Source organism: Arachis ipaensis, chromosome B3, assembly GCF_059453495.1.
Source record: "Arachis ipaensis isolate K30076 ecotype BB chromosome B3, ASM5945349v1, whole genome shotgun sequence".
Taxonomy (NCBI): Eukaryota; Viridiplantae; Streptophyta; class Magnoliopsida; order Fabales; family Fabaceae; genus Arachis; species Arachis ipaensis.
Window position 1 is genome coordinate 112,711,229 of NC_142438.1, and position 26,161 is coordinate 112,737,389.

Below are 26,161 nucleotides of genomic sequence, written 5' to 3' on the forward strand. Positions count from 1 at the left end.
AATCACACAGCAACCAAGTCTTGAATCCAAAGAAGTGAAGGCAACTAGCAAGAACACTAATTCTGTCCCTAATCCAGCAAGCAAGATCAATCAAGCCATTTGCAAAAGGAAGCTTGCTGAGGAAAGGCCAAGACAAGGGACACTAGCTGAATCCTTCCCTCCTTTGAGGTCATTCCTCTTAACAAACTGGAAGAAGAGGAAGAAAGTGAAGAACAACATGTCAAGCTAATGACACTAAAAGAGCACTTGTTGGGAGGTAACCCAACCATAGGTAACATTTCTTCTCTGCTTTGTTTTCTTTTTCTTTGCTTTGTTTAAATTCAATAAATTGGCATATGGTTGCATTCTAAGTTTGGTGTTGCTATGCAACAAAATTTGGTTCTAATCCTTACAAGATACTTGCATCAATTCCAAGTGAAAGTGTCACACTAAGTTTGGTGTGCCACTTATCTTTTATGCAATGTATTGTGCACACCTTCTTATCTATGCAATCAAAATGTCTCTGTCTCTTATGCCTTAATATCTTTAATTTTGCTTGCTTAGAACACATGTACTACTAACTTTTCATTGTGTAAGACATTCATGATCCATCTTAGCCCCATAGCCATTGTTCTAATTGTTGCTTGAGGATGAGCAAGCATTCTGAGTTTGGCAAGGGAAGGAGGAAGAATAGAGGAAAAAGGACAACAATAATGAAGATGAACTACAAGGTTGTAGAGTTCCTTTTCTCCTCAATTATTTCCAGCACTTACAATGCATGATTGTCTTTAGATTCTCTATGTGCATGTGTGGTATGAATAAGCATAGTTTAATTTCTAAATTGCAACATGGTGCTGTACCATTATGATTACCAACTTGAGTTTTGTGAATTCAAAAGTAGTAAAGCATCATGATCATAAACAAACAAGGCATTAAAGAAGAACTTAGCATGTGCATACAAGTATTGGAAAGTTAGTATGATTAATTGTTGCTCAATTGCATTGGATTTTATTTAATTGAAGTTTTCATCTAGGACATTTTGTTAAATCTTTTGAAAATCATGAAAACCTTGAAGAGGCAAATACAATTAAAGCAAGAAAAGAAAAAGGGAAAGAATGAGAAAGCTGAAGGCTCTGAGTACCAATGGCAATTTATTTGTTAAGTACTTGTGGTGTTTATGTATCAAGCCAAATGCTTGAAAACAAAACACTTAGAAGTCAAGGCTAGGCTCAAAGTGCAAAAGCACTCCCTCAAAGCTCAAGGCTCTGAGCATCAATGATTAGAGAGTCAAGAAAAGAAAAGAAAAATGAGCTTAATGAAGTCCTCTAATCAAATGCTTGTGGTGCTTATGTATCAAGTGGTAATACTTGAAAACAAAGCATTTAGAAGTCGTAGCTTTGTTATCAACTCATGGGGCAAAGCACCCAAAAGGAGAAGCTAAATAAGAAAATCAAAAGCTTGTTTCAAGGAAGAAATATAATAGAAAGATTTCATAAATTGAGCTAGATGGAAGCATCAATCATTTATATTTCTTTTGTGATTGTAGCATGCTTAGAAAACTAGCTTACCATGAACATTGAGTTGCTATTCTTCTTGCCTTGGATTGCCAATCTTTATTGCATGATTCTTTTCTTGCTTGGGGACAAGCAAGTTTTAAGTTTGGTGTTGTGATGACATGTCATCATGTCATGTTTTTCTATGTTTTTTCATTTGTTTTCAATAGGTTTTATGCACTTTCTTAAGCCATAAGCAAGCCAATTAGGTAGATTTCCATGTTTCCTTTGATTCAATCAACCATGGATGAATTAATGCAATTTCATGAGATTTTATGCTATAATTGTCATATATTATGAAAGAATAACAAACTCATGATTTTGAGCAAAGCTTTGATGTGTTTGGTTGATTGATGATAGGTGAAAAGAGTTTTGAAGAAGGTTGAAGAAAGAAGGAATGGCTAGGAGCAAGAGAGAACAAAAAGCTTGAGCAAAAGTTTGCCTCAAACTTTAGCTCAAACTTTTGGGAGAAAAGCTTGAGCCAACGTTTGCCTCAAACTTTTTGGCAAACGTTGGCATCACAAAATCAATACCCTGGTGGAAAAAGCTTGCGCCAACGTTTGAGGTCAAACTTTTGCTCAAACGTTGGCGCCACACTTGCACACCCTGGGGGAGAAAAGCTTGCGCCAACGTTTGAGGTCAAACTTTTGCTCAAACGTTGGCGCCACACACCACAACAGCCTGAAGGGGTATACTTCCAACAAGAATAACTTGAGCTACAGAGCTCCAAATGAGGTGATTCAAAAAGCAATGGAAAGTAGGAATCGAGAGCTCTCCAAGCATATATGGCACTGCATGGTGGACACTAAAATTGAGGGAGAAAACTGCCCCGAAATGTGCATAAATGAACATGGTGGCAACTTGCAGTGAGGCCAACTGACCTCTGCACCTTCGACGGAGTATAACTCGAGCTATGGAACTCCAAATGATGCGCTTCCAACGGCATTGGAAAGTAGACATTCAGAGATTTCCAAAAATGTATAATAGTATGGGGTGGACAATGTGTTTGAGTCTCCAAAATTTGGCATTTTCGACCACGAGTGAGGCAAACGTCGCCTCAAACGCTGCACACCAAAGCCAGCGACCTTGTCCTCTTCAAAGGAGCATAACTTGAGTTGTAGATGTCCAATTGAGGTGATTCCAAGTGGGTTAGAAAGCTTACATTCAGATATTTTCAACCATATATAATAGTCTATATTAGGCATAAAATTTGCAACGTGACAAGAGGACAAAGTAGCCCCCAAGAAGCATACAAAAGGGATCCACATTTGGCTCAAAGTTTGACCTCAAACTTTGGCTCAAACGTGGATGGCAGCAAGGAATGTTAGCTGATATGAAAAGTTTGAGTAAAAGTTTGACCTCAAACTTTTACTCAAGCTTTTCTGGTTCATGGCCCGGTTCACAAATGGGTTTCTCTCCAACTCCAAGAGCAATCAACAGAGGCTATCTTCAACCCAATTCCATCAAGAGCAAGGGCCCAATTGACACCACTCAAAGACACAAGAGATAATTAGAATAGAAATTTCATTTTAATTGTAATTTGTTTTGAATTTCATTTTCATTTTGTAAAAATGCCTATAAATAGGCATCTGTTTCATTTTATTGGGAGGGCGAGCTCCACTAGGGAGCATTAGGTATACAGAACTCTCTCTCTTTAGTTTTTCTTTTTGTTTTAAATCTTGGGTTGAGAATTGAAGAAATTCTGTTTCAATCTCACCTTGAGAATTCTCTCTGTTTTCTTCTTCTACAAACTTGCGAGTGAATTGTGATTTGCATCAAAACTCTCTTTACTGCTTTCATCTCTATTTCTTCTGCAAATTGTTTACTGTTGGATCAAGGAAGGAATTGAGATCTAGACGTGTTTTCTAGTCTCGTTGATTTTCTGAGATCTTTACTTGTCTTTTCAAATTTCACAATTGAGCTAAGCTACTTTCTGTTTTGATCCTTCAAGTGACTCTCTACTTCTGTTTGAATTTCCTGCACTTTTGTTCCTCTGTATTTTACATTTGAGCTACTGTGATCTGAATTTAATTTTCTTGCACTTTAAATTTCCTGTCACTTATTCTCAAGATCTCTTTGATTGCTTGCTTTATTGCTTTCTTTAATTTTCAGCACCCAATCCCCTTTAATTTCGTGCAATTTAAATTTCTTGCAATTTAAGATTCTTGCAATTTACATTTCTTGCTCTTTAAGTTACTTGCCAATTTACATTCTGCAACTTTAAAGTCACTGTCCTTTACTTCCTGTTGGTTACAATTTCACAAAATTCACATCAATGTTAGCTTGACTAAACTAATCACCCACTAAAGTTGCTTGATCCGTCAATCCCTGTGGGATCGACCTCACTCCCGTGAGTTTTACTACTTGATGCGACCCGGTGCAGTTGTCGGTTAGATTTGTGTGTTTGGAAAATTCGTTTTCCGCAAAAACACCATCAAAAGCCACGAATCGGCTTCACTAATTACCAATGTCAAACCGAAACGGTAAATAGTTCGCTAATTACCAATGACAAAACGAAATGGTAAACAGTTCGCTAATTACCAATGACAAAGCAAAACGGTAGAGAGTTCGTCAATTACCAATGTCAAATAAAACGGTAAACAGGTTTACACAAACTACTAAAGAGTTCAAAACAAGACATTACAAAGTAAATGTACATCGCTTCTTCGGGATGTCAACAATCTGACCATCCCGAATAGTTTTGAAAGCTCCAATTACAGAGGTGTCGAAATCGGGAGAAAGCAACTTGACTTGGGCCTTGATCGCTTCCTCGGTCTCGGAGATCACCTCGCGTGCAATCCTCACCGTTTCCTTGTTCTTCTTCTTCAAACCAGCAACCTCCCTCTTCAGCCCAGTGACCTCATCCTTGGCATCCTTCGCCGACTTTACAGCCTCCTCAAGCTTGGCCTCCAAGGCAGTAATCTTTGTCTGGGCCGCAACGGTTTTACCACGGGTAGAGTTGAGCTAACTCTCCAAGGTCATCTCCCGCTCGTTAAGGCGGGCCACCGCTTCGTCGGAAGATTTTAACTTCCCCTCTGAGTCGGCTAATTTCTCCTTCAAAATCCCGACCTCAGACCTCAAGCTCTCGACCTCTAGCAAGGATTGATGGTACTTCCCGTCCAGCTCCTCGGCTTGGGTCAGGATGGGCTCTGCCTTCCTTGCAATGGTTGCAGCTCTCAGCATACACCGGTAGATCCACCTACCCTGGGCGCCAAGATCTCCATCGTGGAAGAACTCATAAGTGCCTGGCATGAGCTGCGAGTCGATAAAACCCTCAGCATCAAAATTTTTGCTCCATAACAATAAGTGACCGACCCCTCAGGGCTGGAGGTCGGCTTTTGCTTGCGGGGGTTCTCGACTATTGCCACATCGGGACCTCCCCTGGTCAGCTCTACCTCAGGAGGAACCATGCCGCTGCTACTTGGGGTGGCCATTGCGTTGGGGAGGTGGGTCCTAGAGGGGGAAGTGGAGCTGATTGCACTTCAACAGTAGGGGAGGATGGGTGCACGGCAGTATGGGTTACGGAGCTATCTTCACTATGCTCGGGAAGAAACTGGGCCATCAAATCTTCAAGTTCGGTATGCTCGGTGGCCATATCCACTGCAGTGCACACAACAACTCGTTAGCTCATTAAAAAAAGGGGGGGCAAAAGGGCAACATTAGAACCAGCCGACCACTCACCTACATAGCTCCTACCCATCTCTCGGTCACCCATTAAAAGATGTGGGTTGATATTATTTTTATTAAATATGGCCAACAACACATCAGCTATATTCTTATCTCGCTGGGTCAGCCCTTTGTACGTCATTTTGGTAAAAGCATTGGACCCAGCCCCAAGGCTCCAGTATGTCAGAATCCACCGCTCCCCCTCCAAAGTCAACCAGAAAGGGTGCTGTCCTTCGGCAGGCCGTACCTTAAAGAACTTGTCTTTGAAGCCATGAAACGAATCTTCGAACACCCCAAAGATTCGCCTACCTTGGGCAGCCCAGAAGGACATAAATCCCTTCTTGTGCCTTCCTTCTTTGGAAGGGTTGGTCAAAACAAAGAGCCATAAAAACACTTCTACAGAGGCCGGCAACTCCAGATACTCACAAACAGTCTCGAAGTACCAGATAGCGGCCCAACTATTCGGATGCAGCTAAGACGGAGCCACGTCACACCGGTTTAGAAGTACCATTTGGAAAGGGGAGAATGGGATTCGAACCCCCAAGACGGTAAACATTGCCTTAGACATCCAAATCCATTCGGCAACTCGGTGGTGTTCAAGTTAAGTTGACATATTCGTCCGTGGTCTGTGGGAACGAATGCTTCGTAGCGTTCTTCCTCGGGGCCTCCCCCGCATAATTGGTGGGCTTGGCAGAACTCCGTGAGCTCCTCTAGGGTTATTTGGGAAGGTGTATCCTTCACGTCTGAGGTGACCCAGGTGTATCAGTCAACACGGGGCCATGGAAGGGGAAGTTATGCCATACCTACAGTGGAGGCACCACCCAAAGTCAGACTAGTAGGTCGAAAAGCCAGAAAAATCAGAACTAACACTATATAACAATAGGCCTATCTACAGCTAAACAAAGGCGAAAAACTAGAAATCTAAATGGTAACCCCCCTAAAAGCCTAACTAACAGCGGCGTCATCCAAGTGAAAAAGCATGCACAACCTATGAATTACAAAGCGAAACAGTAGCAACAGTAGCGATAACAGCATTCATTCATGAAGGATTGCGAAAGAAGTGCTTACCAGCTGCAGGGAGATTGCTGTCAAGGGAAAATTGGAAAAATCCAAGGGAATGCAGTTGCAGCTGAATTGGGAGCGGATAATGGCAGTGGAATGCAGAAAGCAGGAGAGGAACAATGAGAAGGAATAGTGCGAAAGGCAGAAATGAGAAGATGGAACGTGAAATGGGGGAAAGAAAGTGAACACTGAGGAGTAACTGCCATTACAGGGAAGCGTGAAAGCCAGGGGCAGAACTGACTTTTTTCCAAGCTTTCAAATCAGCCATAATGGCATTAAATGACAAGCGCAGAGAGCGAGGCGACGAATGACATTCCCTCGAAACGGTAAAACCCACTTGTGCGTAGGGGACACGCCCCTATCACGAGCGGCCGACCCGCGAGGATCCAACCAAAGGGAAGGTAGAATGGAACACGCCAACAATGGCGCTCACGACCATAGTTGGCGCGTTGGGGGCACTATTCCGGCCCCAGCCTAGCGGGTATGGTGCCCCGGCCCAGCCGGCCGACCCGACGAGTATGCAACATCCGAACCGGGAAGAAAAGGACACCTCCTCTCTTCCTGTGAGGTACACGACAGCTGGGGAAGGAAGTTTCCTGGAAAGTGGGTCTGCTCTAGTGGAACCCGCCCTAGGTACAAACTCTATAAGGGGAGGGCCCTACCTCTCCCCCAGGTACGTCACCTTACCCTCACCTTTTCTGCACCTTGTACGGATTCTGACTTGAACACCGGAGTCCCTTTTGCAGGTGGCTCCCCTCCTCCCCCCCCCCCCCCAAAACATTATATCCAACGACCCGAGAGGTCGTGAAGCTCCATTCCTCCCTCCGGCGTTTGCCCAGGGGGTCCAATCACATATGAGCGACCCGGATCCAGGTCCTCGATCTCCTTCACATACACTGCACATCCAACCCGTTCAGTAACTGACAAACTAAACAAAAATTATGACAAAATCTATAAAAATATTGTTTCAATATATTTCAGTAAAGTTAGTATAGATTTTGTGAACCAAAAGATGAATTCTCAATAAATCTAACTTAAAGAAAAGATGATATATGTTGCTATCAGATTTAAAGGATGGTTAGTTGGACACTAATAAACTTTGAACTTCAAAATTAATAATAACTTTCTGTAAAAAACTTGTGCTAATGAATAAAAAGGTATACAATAGCATAATATTTGTTTTATAGTTGTAATAATGTTACATGATTTTGGCTAATGGCTTTATGAGAACTTGTTGAATTAAAGAATTTATTTGCTATTATTACTGATTACTATACATATTTCATTGTGTTGGTGGAAAATTCAAAAGTAGTTAAATTTTCTGGAAAAGATGCATGGTAGAAGAAATTTCAACGATTGATATGTTAATCTAGATGTATTGTAACCAAGTTCTAGTAAATTTAAAATTTTGTTGTATCTTTATTCACTTAGTAAAAATTACTTTTATTCAAAAGGATAAGGTTAGGTAAGGGCAAATTAGTTAATTGTTTTGTGAGACATGTAATTTTTTGAGATACAAGTTCCAGACACAAACTTGATTGTTAAAGTTAATTAAGTACATGAATCTAAATGTGGTTCAAAGAGAAGCAATCAAATATTATTATAATGAAGCATCAGTTCTTTCATATTGTTTTTATGATAAATTATCATAAACCATTATATGATTAAAGTGGCTTTTTTATTTCTGCTCACGAATATATTCACTGGTGAAAAACCAAAACAAAGATTAAGCAACAAGACCAAAATAAATAAATAAAAAAGATCGAAGAAGACAGTAATATGCGACAATTTTTAAGATATTTTCGTGGTTTTTGTTGTCGTGGTTCTCTGTATTGTCGCTAATCCAAAAATTGAAATATCTGTATTCTTTGAATATGCTTAAGATTTTATTTATCTATGTTTGCCATTACCAGACATGGTTAGGCCAGTTCCAAGAAAATGATAACCAAGGAAAAGTTTGTTTGCTCCCATCCCATATGTATAGTATATATAGTAGCAAGTACCACCTGCTTTTCTGTTAAAATAGCGAGGACGTTAAAACAAGTTATGTTTCTTTCTTTTTTTTTTTAATTGCAGTGGGTGAAGGATCTTTCTATAAAAGCTCTTTGTAATCCACCAATCAATTATTTAATACGAGATATTCTAAACAAAAATTAAGGAAAAAAACAGTGAATGTGACTGTCGATATTTGATTGCACAGCATGCATTATGCAAATCATATTTTTCACATAACTGCGCGGTCCTATACATTTTATGATCCTGTTAGCAGCAAGATTTTTCTGTTGTGGAAACTGGAAAGACAACATTCCTACAAGGGTTAATACTATTCTTCTATGCAATTTTACAGCCGTACCAACCTAGCATCATTTTACTTTGTCGCTTTTTAATTTGAATATTGGAGCATGAGTGGTGTTGGACTCTATTATGGGAGAGGAAGGTGCTTCACTAAGTTGTGGTGTCAATGTAGTCACAACTCGGAGGGTTCGAGTTCTTACTGACTAAACGGACCGTCCGATTTCCCATTCACCAGACGCACGGTCCGATTTGAAAAGGGAGGGACACGCGTCGCGCAGCAACTTCTCCCCAAACGGTGCCCTGAAACCAAACAAAGACTCATGCATTAACCCCTCTCAGCATCCGAATACATTCACTTTCTCAGATTTTACTTTCAACTTAAATCCCCCCATTCTTCTTCTTCGTTTCTCCTCTTAGCTGTGCATGGTGGAAGAAATAAAAGCATGCCAAAGAAACATAAAATTAAAGATGTTGATCGATCTGAGCTTTCATGTTATACATTATCTCAGTCATCCTGATTATGTAAATTTTTTTTAAATATTTTTAAATATTTTATATTTATAATTATTATTGTTAAATATTTACTTCTTATGATTGTTATTATTAAAAGGACAAATTAAAAATATAAATAGAATGATTATTAGTATTTTTTAGCATTTCTTATGATTGTTATTATTAAAAGTGCAAATTAGAAATATAAATAGAATTATTATTAATATTTTTCAGCATTTATATGATTTTTTTGAATTTTTTAACTAATTTTTATTTATAAATATTATTGTTAGAAAATTAATTATTATTATTTTGTTAGTTGTTGAATTTTAAAATGTAAACAGAATGTTAGGAATTTTTTTATAAAGGACGTAATTTTTTTTGGGATTTTTTAATATTTTTTATTATAATTATTATTTAATATAAATATAACCAAATTAAAAAGCCCCAACCGCTCAATTTTTATTATAATTATTATTGAAAACAGGGTTAATTTTTTTAAAATCCCTTTTAAATTATTAATTATAATTGTTATGGATGAAACTAAATGTTATTGTTGTTGTGAGAAACTGTTAGTACTGAATGAGTAGTAGTAATATTTTTAAAGCACGTTAGTTTTATTTTGGGAATATTTTAATTTTTTTAATTATAATTTTTATTGTTAGCTAGTTAGTTATTATGAATGTTGTTAGAAAATGAATTTAGGCACAGACTGATTATTATTATTATTTTTTATAATTGAGAAAAATATGTTTAAATAATAGTAAATGACTAATTAATATTAGATATATTCAAGATAAATGTGTTATTGTAGAGAATTTTGATTAAAAATTTTTGTATTAGTTATTATTATTGTTAGTAGTAAGTAATGAATAATTTGAAGGATTAATAATTAATTTTAGAAGTTAGAATTATCTGTTTTATAAAGATTTAGTAAATGAATTTATGATAGTAACTTGTTTCTTGTTGAGATATTTGTGCAAATTTTGTAATCATGATAGTTATTTAATTTTGGTAGGAGTTTATTGTTTTAGTTGTTGTGGTTAAAAAATTATTTTATTTTAGTAGTAAGTTAGTAAGTGTTAACAAGTTGACTAATAATTTGTTATGTTTTTTGTAGAAATTAATAATGTTGACATGTGACCACCCAGTTCCTCCGGATCGGTACAACGATAGGGTGGAGAAGCATTTACGACTTACCGGTTTTTATCATGCATCTCAGATTGGGATAGTCCAATGTCAAAAAGCACTCGTGAATGCTCTAATCGAGCGGTGGCACCCCGACACACATACGTTTCACCTTCCCATTGGTGAATGTGCCGTGACTCTTGAAGATGTGGCTCTAATTCTTGGTCTTCCGACAGATGGTCTTCCAGTTACAGGAATGACAATGAGTAGTTTCGAAGCCTTGGAGGCGGAGTGTTTGCATCAATTCAGAGTTGCACCGCATAAGTCAGACTGTAGAGGCAGCTGCATAAAATTGACTTGGCTGCGGGATCTTAAAGAACTTCGATTGCACTTCTACTATAACCGATTTTACCTTTACGGAGGGGTCAGCCTCAACCAATGGCTTTATTGCTTTTGCAATTGTGATGGAATCCAGCTTCGAATGATCCTGTGAAATGGTGGCTCTGGTACATGTGTGACTACCATTATACCTCCTTATAACCTAACAATACTTCCTGCTGATCAGGCTAACCCTGATAAGCCAATCACACCCTGACCCATACTATGTACACTTGACATAAAATGTCAACGGTTCAGACTCATACACCAGGTAGTCTACGCTTCGTCGTATGGTATACTCTTTTATCGCCTTAATAACAGCTTCCCTGGAACTGAACTCCATACCAACGGCAAATTCACCATCTGCGATAATAGAAATTTCTGCCGGGACAACCACCATAGGAAAAATTAAAATTAATACACACATATTTCAAAACCGAGAATAAAGGTAAATCAATATTTACTGCATCAAGTATGATATAAATCCAAACCTTACATCATGTTATTATGTTACTCTAAACAAAATAAGGACATGAACATCAGATGTAAAAATCAGACCGGACCGACCGATTCGACCATCAAACCCGATGAACCGAATACTAACCGGTCTGGTTCTCTAAATGATATTTACAAACTCACGTATTTTTTCATAATCATATTGTAGAGAATTTTAATATTATTTTCTAACAAATACTTGTAGTGTATAACAGTAAAAATAATAAAATATTTACTATTCATGTTCCATATTTGTTTAAAATAACTTGATATTTTTAAAATGTTAGTAAACACACACGGTTTGAATTTTATTTTTTAAACTTCTTAGTATTTTTAATTTTTTATTTATATAAGACCGGGTCAACCGGTTCAACCTCTAACACATATATGACATCAACGCATGATTAAATAATGGTTAATAAATACTAATTTATTCATAAATAATTCAATAACTAACTAAAAAAAACTAATACAACGAATTACGTACCTGCAGTAATGTATTCCGGAAACTCCAGAACATGCATGGATTCCAAGTCCAAAACTCGCATGAATGATTGCTCCCCAAACGGCAGTTCGTTTGCGAGTGCATTTGCCACCTTAGTCACATCTGGATCCATAGTTCCGTTACCTTGATCTTCATCTCCATCTGGACCAACACATTCGTAGTTGCTTTCGAACTCTTCTTCACTGTCACTATTATAATCTTCCCGTAGAATATTCCGGTCGGCCTCAGATTGTTCAAACTCAACATACTACTCGATGAACGAGATCTGAGCCCGGTTTTCAATATACATTGAAAACATCTCTTGCATGCTCGCTTCGTCCATCACATATCTGGTTTGAAATTGGACGAAGCCACCAAACACCGGTATGGGATATCTGTATAGAATACAAGATATTTTTCTTGCCCTCTCAGAATCAATCTTTTCACAGATCACACCTTTGAGCTCTTCAAATGAGATGATAAAAGGAATAACAACATCTAGTGAATTTTCACAAATAAACTTTACTCCTTCAGACATTTGTAACAAAATCTGACCAAAATATTACACTTTTAGTAACACTCTGTCACTCATTTCTCTCAATCACCAAAAAGAGCATAACATTAGCTACTAAATTCTCTGGTTCAAAACAAGTAAGGAAGAAACCCAAAAAGAAGAAACAGAGGAAGCAGCCGTTGAAGAAGGGGAAGAAGACGCGAGTAAGCTACCACCAACTCACTACACACTTTTATATATCCCTCTATATTCAACTCGGACCCTTCGAATAGGTTAACCTGATTCAAAAAAATATTAAAAAACAAAATCGGACCAAGTGTTTTCTTGTTGCGGTTCATATAAAAAATTTCCAAGCCTAGCCAAAACGGAGGGTCCGAGTTCAGTCTTCTCGAATTCACATTCTCAACATGCAACTCGGACCATGCGAGTTGATGTTCCATTTCTTAAAGTAAAAATCCCAGCCCAAGCAACACGGTGGGTCCGATTTATACCTTTCAAAATATAATTCCTCTTACCTCACAAATCAGACCATGCGATTTGATGGAGAAAAGTTTAAAACCAAAAAACTCGCACGGTCCGAGTTCTTCTACCTCACGCTGCCAAAAACCTGTCCCACATATATGTCTAGTCCCCCTTGAATCCATATCGAAGAATAGCACATATATGCCTTCCATTTCCATAAAATTGAGCCTTTACTTTGTCCCCTCTTATGTTATTTTATTTATATTAATTATTTTAGAAAAGGAAGGGCGCTATTTTACCAGCAAAATGCATAGTTGGCAACTCCCAACTACAATGTACGATGAGTTTAGGGATGGCAACGGGCCCCGCCCCTGCCTCCATAACCTGTCCCCGTCCCCGCCCCATCCCCGCAATGGGTAACAAAGACTGATGCACCATTATTTCGTGGTACATCTTGTGCTTAATTGAGTGGATTATATCCACTATACTCACACTTACTCATTGAATTCGCATGTTTTACATTTGCCTTCCTAATTATGTGCTTTGATTGAAAACATGCTTCTTTGGCCTTAAGTTTCGTATGTTTAATCCTCTCTTATTACCATTTGATGCCGTGATATGTGTGTTAAGTGATTTCAGAGATTACATGGCAGGAATGGCTTAGAGGATGGAAAGGAAGCATGCAAAAGTGGAAGGAATACAAGAAGTTGAAGAAATTGCTAAGCTGTCCAGCCTGACCTCTTCGCACTCAAACGGTCATAACATGAGCTACAGAGGTCCAAATGAGGTGGTTCCAGCTGAGTTGGAAAGCTAACATCCTGGGCTTCGAAATGATATATAATTTGTAATAGTTGCTTTGAGGATAGATGACACAGACGCGTACATCACGCACACGCGTCGTATCTGCGAAAATCAGCGTGACAAAATTTGCAATCAGCGATTTCTGGGCTGTTTTCGGCCCAGTTCTCGGCTCAGAAAACACAGATTAAAGGCTATAAAGTGGGGGAATGCATTCATACAACGAACACAACTTTCATATTTATAATTTTAGGTTTTAGATGTAGTTTTAGAGAGAGAGAGAGACTCTCTCCTCTCTCTTAGGATTTAGGATTTAGGATTTAGATTTTTAGGATTAGGATTCCTCTCAGTTTATGGTTGTTTCTTCATTCCAGGTTCAATGTTTCTTTAATTTATGTTCTCTTCTACTTTTATTTATTTTATTATTTTAGTTTGTTTATTTTCCCAAATTGGTATATGGATGCCTATGTTTAATTTGATTCAATACAATTCGAGGTATTTCAGATTTATAATTGCTTTCTTCTATTTATGATATAAATAATTTGGATTTTTCTCTTTTGGCTTTGGTTGAGTAATTGGTGACACTTGAGTTATCAAACTCAGCTGTTGATTGAAAATTGGAATTATTGCTGGTTGATTTGGATCCTTCTAAAGCTAGTCTTTCCACAGGAGTTGACTAGGACTTGAGGAATCAAGTTGATTAGTCTACTTGACTTTTCTTTATTTAGTAAGGGTTAACTAAGTGGGAGCAATAAACAATTCTCATCACACTTGATAAGGATAACTAGGATGGGATTTCCAGTTCTCATACCTTGCCAAGAGTTTTTCTAATTAATAATTTATTTTCTTCCAATTAATCATTCATTCATTCAAGGCTTTTTATTTTAATTACATAAAATCTCTTGTTAATTTTCATTGCTTTAATTTATAATTATTTATTTGCCCATTGCCCAAACTCAACATTCCCTAGAAACTCATAACCAATAATAAATACGCCTCCCTGCAATTTTCTGAGAAGACGACCCGAGGTTTAAATACTTCGGTTATAAATGTTATTGGGTTTTGTTACTTGTGACAACCAAACTTTTGTACAAAAGGATTCTCTGTTGGTTTAGAAACTATACTTACAACGCGATTATATTTGTGAATTTCTTTACTGGCAAGAATCCGTTCGTCAAAATGGCGCCGTTGCCGGGGACTTGCAATTGTGTGCCTTATTATTGGTTATTGTAAATATTTTATTTTGCTTGTTTATTTGTTTTTATTTTTCGTTTTTAATTTTTATTAGTTACTATGAGTTCTCACCCCTGTCGCTTTGAGTTTGGTTCTAATGTTGTTGAAAGGAAGGGAAGCTATAACAGGAACATGCATCAAGGTCGAAACAATCAAAGATGGAAGGAGCCACGAGGATCTGATCAACCCTTTCAGCAACAACACCTTCCAAGGTATCATAGACAACGACCATCTTACAATGCATGCCGAGACAATAGTTATGGTGGACCTTTTTGTGACAACCAACCTCCACCAATTTACTATGGTCAAGAGCCATTTCGAGGTGCATACCAATATGATAGATATGGTGGACCCCCTTGTAGTTACCAACAAGCCCATCATATGCCTATGAACCACCTCCTCAACATAGCTTTGAACCACCTTACTCACAAGCCAAACACAACCATTCACCTCCACATGACCCTAAACCTTACCCACCCCAATTCCAATCTAATTACCCCCAAGAACCACCACTTCCATATGCACCATGTCCATATCCATCGACCCAAGAATCACAGGCTCGCCTCAAGGAAACAGTAGATCAATTTCATGTAACCCTTCATCAACTGGAGCAAGCAATAAATTGATTACCTTCCTGACATTCGGGCACTCAAGAAACTCCCATGGCTTTATGTGGAGAATCTAATGAAGAACGTAGCATGAAGGAGACACTAGAAACTCTGGTGGACAGTGAGCAGCATGACTTTGTATTGAAATAATTGGAGGAAGCCGGAATTATTGAAGAGGGAGAAGTGGTCGAAGAATTAGGAGATGCGGAACGTCCATGGGAAAGCCCAGTCATTGAGCCCCCTTCTAAGGAGTTTGAATTTGTTGTTGAGGAGGGTGTACAACCTCCAAGGCATATCATGGTTGAAGACTTTGAAGGGGATGATCAAGAGATGGATTCAATCATTGATGAATTCTTATCTACATTTGAATCCTCTCCCATTGGACTTGACATGGAGATTAAAGAAGAAGAAGCACAACCTCCCATGCCCTTGGTGAACAATGAAGAAGAGATCAAATTGGAAGAAAGCTACCAAGAGAAAGAGGTTGATATTGAAGAAGCTTGCAAAGAGGTGGAAGTTGTCAAAGACGAGCCCAAGGGAATGGAGCTGGAGATCACCTTGCCAAGGTTGTTGGAGACCTCTTCCCCAAAGCCATCACCATCCATCCCTTCATTCAAGTGGGTAAATCTCTTATCTCTAAGCTTAATTAGCTCACTTGAATATGCTTTACTTGAGACAGATGGGCAACTTAGAGCTCTTTGTGGCTATAAGAGTAAGAGGGAGATGGTTAGTGGTAAGAGTTGTCATGCAAGGTTCAATATGGTTGCATACTCCAAATTGAAGTATAAGGGTTGGTATAATTCTCAATTGAATGGGTCTAGGAAATTGTTTGGATGTCTCCATGAGAATTCCGACTGTTCACCACCCAAGTGGAAAAATGATGATCAACACGAAGACGGGTGCAAAAGCAAGGTTTGGAACCTCGGAATTCATTCTGGCAATCAACACTCTTGGGGCCTTGTCACTTACTTTGACTTGCTTGAAGGCTTTATATGCCTAGTTTGGGATCCCGGAGGCCATTGGAATCACAAACATTGGTGGAGATTCCTGGATGAGTTCAAGCACAAGCCACCATAACAAGGAGCTCATCAAATGTCCAACTTAAGGACTTTAACTAAAAGTGCTAGGTGGGAGACAACCCACCATAGTATATTCTTTCCTTTTTGTTCTTAGTTTTATTTTAGTTTATTTTCATTCGTGTTCATTCATAATTTCTGCATAGTCATCTGCATTCTGCATTTTGCATTCTGCATACTGCATAAAAAAAATCGCACGCGACGCGCGAGTGTCGCTGACGCGTACGCGTTATATGTGCATTCGAGACAATAAAGAAAAGAAGCAGAGAGTCACGCGGAAACGTGGCTGGAGGCGTGCCTTAGGCACAAGCATGCCCACGCGACCGCGTCAATGACGCGACCGCGTCAATGACGCATCCGCGTCAATGACGCATCTGCGTCAATGACGCATCCGCGTCAATGACGCATCCGCGTCATTCTGAAAAAGAGCCTCCCACGTGTCCGCGTCACCCACGCGAACGCGTGACTCTGTAAAATCGACGTAAAGAGGTGTATGGCAGAGAGTTATGATGGAGCTGGGCTGAACTGGTGCTAAAAGCACAAGCCTTATCACGCGAACGCGTGCCCCACGCGTCCTCGTCATTTTCAAAATATGGCCATTCACGCGTGCGCGTCACCAACGCGAACACGTCACCCAGATATTTTGCAAAATGCGTATAAAACAGAGAGTTGTGCATACGCGAGGCTGAACTCGTGCTAATAGCACAAATCAGGTCATGCGATCGCGTGACCCACGCGTCCGCATCACCTGAACTTATCACACACCACGCGATCGCTTGCTCCACTCGTCTGCGTCACATGCGACGCACAGCTTATCCAGATCAGTGCCTGATATCTTATCTTTTCTTCCCCAAATCCTAATTTTTCTTTTCCCTTCTTATTTCTTTCTTCCTCCTTTCTTACTTTCTTCTTCTTCATCCCTTTAACTTCTCATCCTTCTTCACTTTCATTCTATTTTACTTAATTTATTTGCATATTTTCATTCATTGTATTTCAACTGTATGCATGTTTTTATTTTCTTTTCTGTGTTTATTATTTTTCTATTGGTGTTAAATGTTCTTATTCCACTGTTGCATTTCTATTGCTTTCTTTTGGTGCTTAGTGACTTGTTTTCCACTATTGGGTATTATTATTCATAAGTCAATGCTAATCTTTTATGATACTTGTACTCCTCTTGCATTGATATGCACTTATACTATCTTGCATTATCCACACTCTCTTTCTCATTGTTGCAATTTTTGCACTCTTGATTTGCCATGTGCTTCTACTGTTTTCTCACTTGCATGTTGTAGCTACCATGTAATTGAGACTCTCATCATTTGGCTTTAACCCAACCATATTTTGTTTGTTCTCTTATCTTTATTTCTGAGTTACTTTTCTTCTTTTTCCTTTTTTTTTTCAGGATGGCCACTAAGGAAGGGAAACAAAAAACTTTTACATGGGACAACAGACAAGTCCATCTGCACAAACTTTAGAGAAAAGCATCAGTTGGAGCCACCCGTCCACCTGCACATCTTAGCATGCACCGATGACGGTGCAATCTTTAAGTGTGGGGAGGTCGATATCGATCTCCATGGGTTAGTTATTTCCTGTCTCAACACCAATGTTTTATTTTCTTTGTTTGTTCATTGTTGCATTTGCATGTTTGATTACATATTTGTTTAATTTTGTGCATATTTTACCACCACTTGGTTAAAGTAATATTTTCTTTTTCAAGAAACTTTTTATAATATTTCACTAATTTAAATTGAAAATTTTTTGATAAACTTGTTTGAAGGAATATTATACTGGAACATGGTTTGGAGCTTGAACACACAAAACTTGTGAGATTTTGAGCCTATTTGAATTGGTTACATTTTATCAATCAAAATTTTATTTTTGGTGTGTGTTTTTCTCTCTAAAATTGTGATCTTTATCTTGCTTAATTCTATATTTCCATGGTTTGATGTATACATGCACTTATGTGATAGAGGCCTTATTTCACTTAGCTTATATACCCATATGGCCTTACCCTTTCATTATCCCTTGCAAACCAATTTGAGCCTATTTTACCCCTTTTATTCTTTACTTTAGCACATCATTAACTCTAAGCGGAAAACAATAATGTCCTTAATTTGAATCCTTGGTTAGCTTAGACTAGTGAGAGTTCTTATGATTTAAGTGTGGAAAAATTAGGTTTGGAAATATTTGGTTTGAGAATTGAGTATGTTAGAATTTTCTAAAAATGTGAAAGAAATGTTTAGGACATGTTCATGCATTCAATAATTTAATCATATGCATTGAAAAAAACAAGAAAAAAAAATAATATAGATATATATAAAATTAAAAAAAAGGGAAAAAATAAAGGAAAAAAAAAAGAAAAAAAAGAGCAAATAAATAAAAGGGGACAAAATGCCCTAAAGTAAGTGGTGAAAGCAATGCATATGTACTATACTTGAAATTAGAATGCATGAATATGTGGACAACATGGTTAATGGATAGTTAGACGTTGTATTATGATTACATGGATTGTCTAAAGTTAGGTGGAAAGTTTAAGTTAATTAAGGATTCAGATTTTAGTCCACTTGACCAAATACAATCCTACCTTGACCCTAACCCCATTACAACCCTTAAAAGACCTCTTGATATGTGTATTTATGCATTAAATTTTTGTTGATTGGCAGAAGAAAAGTAAGCATTAGAAAGCAAGGTTAGTAGAGAATTGAGAGAGTCGAACCTTAAACACTTGAGTGATTAGAGTGTATACACTTCTGGTGAGGGTTCGATGCTCGATTCTTTGTTCTCGGCTTTCATGAGCTATCTTCTTCTTGCAAGTTTACTTGTACTTCATTTTTATGATTTGAATTAGTGAAATCCAGTTCATATTTGTTCTTGAAAGATTTATTTACTTTTCACCAAGTAGGTAGAAGCATTTCATATTTCGTTGCATTCATACAGATAGGTTGCATTACATGCATACTTTCTACCATTCCTCTTTACTCATATAGTTTCTCTTGAGCTAAGCATGAGGACATGCTAATGTTTAAGTGTGGGGAGATTTGATGCACCACTATTTTGTGGTACATCTTGTACTTAATTGAGTGGATTATATCCACTATACTCACACTTACTCATTGAATTCGCATGTTTTACATTTGCCTTCCTAATTATGTGCTTTGATTGAAAACATGCTTCTTTGGCCTTAAGTTTCCTATGTTTAATCCTCTCTTATTACCATTTGATACCGTGATATGTGTGTTAAGTGATTTCAGAGATTACAAGGCAGGAATAGCTTAGAGGATGGAAAGGAAGCATACAAAAGTGGAAGGAATACAAGAAGTTGAAGAAATTGCTAAGCTGTCCAGCCTGACCTCTACGCACTCAAACGGTCATAACTTGAGCTACAGAGATCCAAATGAGGCGGTTCTAGCTGAGTTGGAAAGCTAACATCCGGGGATTCGAAATGATATATAATTTGCTATAGTTTCTCTGAGGATAGATGACGCGGACGCGTGCATCAAGCGCACGCATCGCATCTACAAAAATCAGCGTGACAGAATTCGCAATCAGCGATTTCTGGGCTGTTTCCGGCCGAGTTCTCGACTCAGAAAACACAGATTAAAGGCTATAAAGTGGGGGAATGCATTCATACAATGAACACAACTTTCATATTCATAATTTTAGGTTTTAGATGTAGTTTTAGAGAGAGAGAGGCTCTCTCCTCTCTCTTAGGATTTAGGATTTAGATTTTTAGGATTGGGATTCCTCTCAGTTTATGGTTATTTCTTCATTCCAGGTTCAATGTTCCTTTAATTTATGTTCTCTTCTATTTTTATTTATTTTATTATTTTAGTTTGTTTATTTTCCCAAATTGGTTTATGGATGCCTATGTTTAATTTGATTCAATACAATTCGAGGTATTTCAGATTTATAATTGCTTTCTTCTATTTATGATATAAATAATTTGGATTTTTCCCTTTTGACTTTGGTTGAGTAATTGGTGACACTTGAGTTATCAAACTCAGTTGTTGATTGAAAATTGGAATTCTTGCTTGTTGATTTGGATCCTTCTAAAGCTAGTCTTTCCACAGGAGTTGACTAGGACTTGAGGAATCAAGTTGATTAGTCCACTTGACTTTCCTTTATTTAGTAAGGGTTAACTAAGTGGGAGCAATAAACAATTCTCATCACACCTGATAAGGATAACTAGGATGGGATTTCCAGTTCTCATACCTTGCCAAGAGTTTTTCTAATTAATAATTTATTTTCTTCCAATTAATCATTCTTTCATTCAAGGTTTTTTATTTTAATTACATAAAATCTCTTGTTAATTTTCATTGCTTTAATTTATAATTATTTATTTGTCCATTGCCCAAACTCAACATTCCTCAGAAACTCATAACCAATAATAAATACACCTCCCTGCAATTCCTTGAGAAGACGACCCGAGGTTTAAATACTTCAGTTATAAATTTTATTGGGTTTTGTTACTTGTGACAACCAAACTTTTGTACAAAATGATTCTCTGTTGGTTTAGAAACTATACTTACAACGCGATTATATTTGTGAATTTCTTTACTGGCAAGAATCCGTTCGTCAGGGACCCCGTATCCGTCGGGGTTTGGGGTCTCCACGGATCTCCGCGGATTTTTACAAAAATAAAAAATTGAAAAAAAATTTCACTACCAAAACCAATTTAGTTAATTGAATAATAAGTAGATCTTTCTTATCTTATATGAGAAATTGCTTTGTTTCATCGATAATAACTTCAAATGAGCACAAACTTGAAATTGAAAGATTATGCACATCAAACAAAAACTTATGATAAAATTTGTTACATGAAAAACCAAACAACAAAATAACATATAGATTCAAATTAAATTAACTTACATCGAACAATAATCTAGCTAGTACCAGTATATATTATGTTTATATATATAAAAAACAATAACATAAAAAAGAATTCAGCAAAATAAAATTTGGTAATATAGAAGAATTAGATCGGAAGAAGCTGAACCCTAATAATGCCTTTTTTGGAGCAAAATCTTCAAAACCATAAGACATGTTCGATCATCATTGACGAACTGATTTCTGCTAGTAAAGAATTTCATAACAATAATCACGTTGTAAGTATAGTATCTAAACTAGCAAAGAATCCTTTCGTACAAAAGTTTGGTTGTCACAAGTAACAAAACCCAATAAAATTTATAACCGAAGTATTTAAACCTCGGGTCGTCTTCTCAAGGAATTGCAGGGAGATGTGATTTATTATTGATTATGGAATAAGGTGTGTTTTTGGGTTTTTGAAATAGAGAACAAGTAATTTAAATGGCAGGAAAAATAAATTAATAATTATAAAGACTTTTGGCAAGGTATGAGAACTGGAAATTCCATCCTAGTTATCCTTATCAGATGTCATGAGAATTGTTTAGTGCTCCCACTTTGTTAACCCTTACTAAATAAAAGAAAGTTAAGTGGACTAATTAACTTGATTCCTCAAGTCCTAGTCAATTCCTATGGAAAGACTAGCTTTAGAGGGATCCAAATCAATTAGCAGTTTCCAATTCTCAATCAACCGCTGAGTTTGACAACTCAAGTGTTACCAATTACTCAACCAAAGCCAAAAGGGGAAAATTTAAATTACTTATATCATAAATAGAAGGAACAATCTTAAATCTGAAATACCTCAAATTGCATTAAATAGGAAATAAAATTAAACATAGGAATCCATAAACCAAATTGGCAACATCAAGTAATCAACTAAAGTAATAGAATAAAAGTAGAAGAGAAAATAATTTAAAGGAACATTGAACCTGGATTGAAGAAATAACCATAAACTAAGAGAAATCCTAATTCTAAAACCTAAGAGAGAGGAGAGAACCTCTCTCTCTAAAACTACATCTAAAACCTAAAATTTGTGAATTATGAATGTTGTATCCATTCTCCCTTGATTCCCCCATTCTCTGGCTACTATTCTGTGTTTCTGGGCTTGGATTTGGGCCGAAAAAGGGTCCAGAAATCGCTGGAGACGACTTCTGCAATTTTCTGCACGTGGTGTCCGTCACACGTGCGCGTGGGTCACGCATGCGTGTCAATTGGAGATTTTCCTTGCCACGCATATGCATCAGTCACGCGTTCGCATCGTTTATGCTCTGCGCCTAGGCACGCGTCCGCGTCGTCCATGTGTGCGCGTCGCTGCCATTTTGCGCTAGGCACGCGTCTGCGTCGTCCATGCGTGCGCGTCGCTGTCATTTTCTTCAAAACTCCATTTTTGTGCGTTCTTTCCATTTTTGTGTGTTTCCTTTTTGTCCTCTAAGCCATTCCTGCCATATGAAGCCTGAAATTACTTAACACACAGATCAAGGCATCGAATGGTAATAAAGGATGATTTAAAATAAATATTTTTAAAGCATAGGAAACATGTTTTCACATATATCATAGAATAAGGAAGGAATTATAAAACCATGCAAATCTTATGAATAAGTAGGTGAAGAATTGATAAAAACACTTAATTGAGCACAAGATGAATCATAAAATAGGGGTTTATCAACCTCCCCACACTTAAACATTAGCATGTCCTCATGCTAAATCTAAGAGAAAAGAGTGAAGGTAGAATGGTGGAATCTTATGCAATGCAACCTATTCTAAATGCAAGCTACCTAAATGAATTATGCAATCTTAATTACTATCCACTTATATATATAAAGCTTACATGTGGTTAAATTGATTCATATTTTCAAGGAATCATATATGTACAACCAAGGCCAAACCATATTAAAACACATTCACAATTGAGTTGAGTTAAAAGATTTTACAAACTTGCAAGATAATTAATAATTAAACATGGATATATGGAATTGAGCTATTGAACCCTCACTGGATTTTACATTTCTGGACTTTACTATGAGTTTGGGTATTTTTCTGTGATTTCAGGTAATTTCTGGATGAAATTGAGGGACTTGAGCAAAAATCAGATTCAGAGGCTGAAGAAGGACTGCAGATGTTGTTGGATTCTGACCTCCCTGCACTCAAAGTGGATTTTCTGGAGCTACAAAAGTCCAAATGCCGCACTCTCAATTGCGTTGGAAAGTCGACATCTAGGGCTTTTCAGCAATATATAATAGTTCATACTTTTCCCGAGTTTAGATGATGCAAACTGGCGTTCAACGTTAGTTCTCTGCCCTATTCTGGAGTTAAACGCCAGAAATAGGTTGCAAATCAGAGTTAAACGCCAGAAACAAGTTGCAAAGTAGAGTTAAATGCCAGAAACACGTTACAACCTGGCGTTTAACTCCAAAAAGAGTCTCTACATATGAAAGCTCAATGCTCAGCCCAAGCACACACCAAGTGGGCCCCGGAAGTGGATTTCTGCATCATTTACTTATCTCTGTAAACCCTAGTAACTAGTTTAGTATAAATAGAACTTTTTACTATTGTATTTTAATCTTGGGATCTGTTGTTAATCTTTAGATCATTTTGTACACGTTTAGGGGCTGGCCATTCGGCCATGCCTGGACCTTGTTCTTATGTATTTTCAACGGTAGAGTTTCTACACACCATAGATTAAGGTGTGAAGCTCTGCTGTTCCTCATGAATTAATGCAAAGTACTATTGTTTTTCTATTCAACTCAAGCCTATTTCTTCTCTAAGATATTCATTCACACACAAGAACATGATGAATGTGATGATTATGTGACGCTCATCACCATTCTCACTTATGAACGCGTGCTTGACAAACACTTCCGTTCTACATGAAAGTAAGCTTGAATGCATATCTCCTAGCCTCCTGATCGTGAGATCAGAGTCTTCGTGGTATAGGCTAGAATTATTGGCCGTCATTCTTGAGATCTGAAAAGTTTAAACCTTGTCTGTGGTATTCTGAGTAGGATCTGGGAAGGGATGGCTGTGACGAGCTTCAAACTCGCGAGTGCTGGGCGTAGTGACAGACGCAAAAGGATTACTAAATCCTATTCCAGTATGATCGAGAACCGACAGATGATTAGCCGTGCGGTGACAGCGCATTTAGGACCATTTTCACTGAGAGGACGGGATGTAGCCATTGACAACGGTGATGCCCAACATACAGCTTGCCATGGAAAGGAGTAGGAAGGATTGGATGAAAGTAGTAGGAAACCAGAGATTCAGAAGGAACTAAGCATCTCCATACGCTTATCTGAAATTCTCACCAATGAATTACATACGTATCTCTATCTTTATTTTATGTTTTATTTATCTTTTAATTATTAAAACTCTATAACCATTTGAATCTGCCTGACTGAGATTTACAAGGTGACCATAGCTTGCTTCAAGCCGACAATCTCCGTGGGATCGACCCTTACTCACGTAAGGTTTATTACTTGGACGACCCAGTGCACTTGCTGGTTAGTTGTGCGAAGTTGTGACAAAGAACTAAGATTATGAACGTGTGTATTAAGTCTTTAACGCCGTTACCAAGGAATGAACGATCACGATTTTGTGCACCAAGTTTTTGGCGCCGTTGCCGGGGATTGTTCGTGTTTGGACAACTGACGGTTCATCTTGTTGCTCAGATTAGGTAATTTTATTTTAATTTTAAGTTTTTGTTTTAATTATTTCTATTTTCAAAAAAAATTTCCAAAAAAAATTATATAATAAAAAAATTTAAATTATTCTATGTTCTTCAGAATTTTTAAGAATGAATTCTAGAGTTTCATGATGATCTGTTGAAGTCTGGCTGACTGTAAAGCCATGTCTAAATTCTTTTGGACTGAGGCTTCCTCTTCACATGCTTGAACTATGTATGCTAAATCTTGGCTGGCCATTGGCCATGTCTAGTGTTTTGGACTGGAGCTTTCACTGAAAGCTTGGCTGGCTAGTAAGCCATGTCTAATTCCTGGACCGGAGTTTTAGACTAACATTGCATGATTTCTGGAATTCTTATTAAAAATTTTGAAATCCTTATTTTTCTTTTTCAAAATAATTTTCAAAAAATCCAAAAAAAAATTAAATTAATAAAATCATAAAAACCAAAAATATTTTGTGCTTCTTGTTTAAGTATAGTGTCAATTCTTAAGTTTGGTATTAATTGCATGCTTTTATAATTTTCTTTAATTTTCAAAAATTCATCATATGTTCTTCATGATCTTCAAGCTGTTCTTGATGATCTTCTTTGTTTGATCTTTGTATTTTCATATTTTGTGTCTTTTCTTGTTTTCCATATGCATTTTCAATTTGTTAGTGTCTCAACATTATAAATTTTTAAGTTTGGTGTCTTGCATGTTTTTCTTTTCTTAAAAATTTTCAAAAATAAGTTCTTGGTGTTCATCTTGACATTCAAAGTGTTCTTGCATGCATTGTGTGTTTTGATCCAAAATTTTTATACATTGAGTCTTTTTGATGTTTTTCTCTCTCATCATTAAAATTCAAAAATAAAAAAATATCTTTCCCTTTTTCTTCTCATAAAATTCGAATATTTGAGTTGACTTTTTAAAAAATTTTTAAAATTTAGTTGTTTCTTATGAGTCAAATCAAATTTTCAACTTAAAAATTCTATCTTTTTCAAATCCTTTTCAAAAATTAAATCTTTTTCAAATCTTTTTTCAAAATCTTTTTCAAAATCTTTACTAACAATTAATGTGATTGATTCAAAAATTTTAAGTTTGTTACTTACCTAGTAAGAAAGGTTCAATCTTTAAATTTTAAAATCATATCTTTTTGTTTCTTGTTAGTCAAGTAATCAACTTTAATTTTCAAAAATAAAATATTTTTAATTTCCTTTTTAAATCTTTTTCAAATTAAATTTCAATCATATCTTTTTCATTTTTAATCATATCTTTTTCAAAATCAATTTCAAAATCTTTTCTAACTTCTCACCCTTTTAAATTTGATTTTCAAATCTTTTTCAATTAACCACTTAACTTTTGTTTGATTTTAAAAGTTTTCTATTTCAATCATATCTTTTTCAAAACCACCTAACTAAT

At 37.0% G+C, this 26,161-nt stretch overlaps 1 protein-coding gene across 1 annotated transcript; it reads left to right on the top strand.

The window, feature by feature from the left end:
* Nucleotides 1-6,682: 6,682 nt before the first annotated feature.
* On the top strand, nucleotides 6,683-10,668 carry LOC148572079 (uncharacterized). Its single transcript, XM_088507364.1, has 3 exons — nucleotides 6,683-6,933; nucleotides 8,461-8,521; nucleotides 10,168-10,668. The coding sequence occupies exons 1-3, from the start codon at nucleotides 6,683-6,685 to the stop codon at nucleotides 10,666-10,668; spliced, it is 813 nt and encodes a 270-aa protein (XP_088363490.1).
* Nucleotides 10,669-26,161: the final 15,493 nt, after the last annotated feature.

Coding starts and splice junctions, on each gene's coding strand:
- LOC148572079 (XM_088507364.1), top strand. CDS start 6,683: ATGGCGCTCACGACCATAGTTGGCGCGTTGGGGGCACTATTCCGGCCC. Junction 6,934..8,460: donor GGGCCCTACCTCTCCCCCAG/GTACGTCACCTT, acceptor TTGATTGCACAG/CATGCATTATGCAAATCATA. Junction 8,522..10,167: donor CCTATACATTTTATGATCCT/GTTAGCAGCAAG, acceptor TGTTTTTTGTAG/AAATTAATAATGTTGACATG.